The sequence below is a fragment of the Trachymyrmex septentrionalis genome, unplaced genomic scaffold, assembly GCF_001594115.1.
Source record: "Trachymyrmex septentrionalis isolate Tsep2-gDNA-1 unplaced genomic scaffold, Tsep1.0 scaffold88, whole genome shotgun sequence".
NCBI lineage: Eukaryota > Metazoa > Arthropoda > Insecta > Hymenoptera > Formicidae > Trachymyrmex > Trachymyrmex septentrionalis.
In genome coordinates, this window is record NW_017306070.1 from 692636 (window position 1) to 694469 (window position 1834).

General features: G+C 46.9%; 1 protein-coding gene across 2 annotated transcripts in view; it reads right to left on the minus strand.

Annotated features, from left to right (window-relative positions):
- LOC108755532 (protein pellino) overlaps positions 1–1154 on the minus strand; it is an 8662-nt gene extending 7508 nt beyond the window's left edge. For both annotated transcript variants that reach the window (XM_018498593.1, XM_018498592.1), the window contains exon 1: positions 71–1154. In XM_018498593.1, coding sequence (XP_018354095.1) covers positions 71–81 — 11 coding nt within the window. In that variant the 5' untranslated portion in view covers positions 82–1154. The remainder of the gene's footprint in view (positions 1–70) is intronic.
- Between the last annotated feature and the right edge of the window lie 680 nt (positions 1155–1834).

Sequence of the window (1834 nt, forward strand, 5' to 3'; positions counted from 1 at the left end):
TCCCTCTCTCGCTCTCTCTCATTCTTACAGTTTTAAGAAGACTACAAGAATAAATGGCAGATCGTTTTACCGTATCACCATTGTGCCACTCTCCGCATTCGAAAACGACTCTGCTCCGATTTCCGGCGACGAGAACGGCGATGGAATTATGATTGAGAACGTTCCTCCGTCCTTTTTCCACCGAACGTCCAAAAATCTTCTTGTTTTCCTTCCCGTTCTCTTTTTTTTTTTTTTGGTGGAGGGGGGAGGAGGGAGGTTTTCGATCCACTAAGGAGGATTGTTGCAGCAATGCCACACGGTTTAATTAGTAAACCAAGCAGTTTTTCGTCTACTCGAGAGAAAATAGGAAGCACCACTTGAATTTTTCCTTCGATACAACGTCCGAAATATTCTCTGCTGGGAGACGCAGCGGCACTGTTTCCAACTTGCCACTCTCTCTCCTTTTCTTTAACGAGAAGTTCTCCGATTACGAGTAGGTATACCGATGATATGTACGCTAATGAAACACGCACCGCCTCCCCTCCCCGTTCACTGTTCCAGCCCCGTCGGATCGTCGCGATCTATCGTGTTTACTATGAGCGACGATGACAGAGATGAGGATGACGACGGCGGCGGCAGCGGCGACAGCAACGACCACGACCACGACGACGGCCACGACGACGACGACGAGGACGACGATCTTCTTCGGGCAGGGCAGCGATCCATGATCGCGCGAGAGTTACGCGAGTGTCATATCGATTGACCAGCACCGAATTCCGCCTCGCGACACCTTTTCGCGTCTGTCCCTAACTTGCTCTAATTTTCACAGTGTTATTCCACTTCCCCCGTTGGCCCGTTCGATCGTTATTGCTAATTGTGTACGTTTGTTTTGCACATTTTGCAGATCGCGCGACAAGCGACTGCGATATAGCAGGGGCGATGGAGTCGAGGCGACGGTAGCTTCGTCTTCAAGAAGCAGCACACAACACAAGTACGCACACGCACGTACTCGAGTCCTTGGAACACAACACAAACACAAACAAGACACACGAAGGCACTACGCTCATGAAACTGCCGACAATTCCGACGCGACGCCGACACGGCAAGTGCGAGCACTGCGAGCAATTGAATGCATCGCCGAATGCAAGCACGAGCGTATTCGCGAGCGAGAACACTTCTCCGAGTTGCGCGTGCTTGCGCGCACACGCAGGATTGCGTGAAATGCGTTGATTCAGATCAGCTGAATTGCTCGGAGAAATAAATGTGACGAGCGAGAAAAAAATTGAATCACCATCATCCGATCTCATTCGATTTCATTCCATTTGTTCACTTACCACAGACTGTATTATACTACTTGACTACTAGACTGCCAACTCCTTAGTACATGTAAAAATGCCATGAAAAAATGCATGGTGTAAAAGTGTACGGCTGGATTTTCACTTGACGCTACGACGCTCATTTTTAGCGTAAAAGCAGGTCACGTGATCGAAATTGATGAATATCCGGCGTCAATTTTGATCACGTGACCTGCTTTGACGCTGAAAATGAGCGGCGTAGCGTCAAGTGAAAACTCAGCCTAAGGTATTCCATTGCGCATAATGGCGGCAGACTAAATCGGAACTACCAATCAAACGCTTGCCCCAAAATTAATGGAATGCATATGGTAGCAATCAACAGCAAACAGCAATCAAGGGGGTCGATTATGTATCTTCAAAGAAGGTGAAAATTACAATAGTGAGTAAATTTACTAGAATACTGATAATTTCATTGGTCAACACCTAGTAAATTTGTTCATTTTTGTAATTTTCATCTTGTTTGAAGATACAGAATCGAACCCAAGATTTTTAAAGGTGTC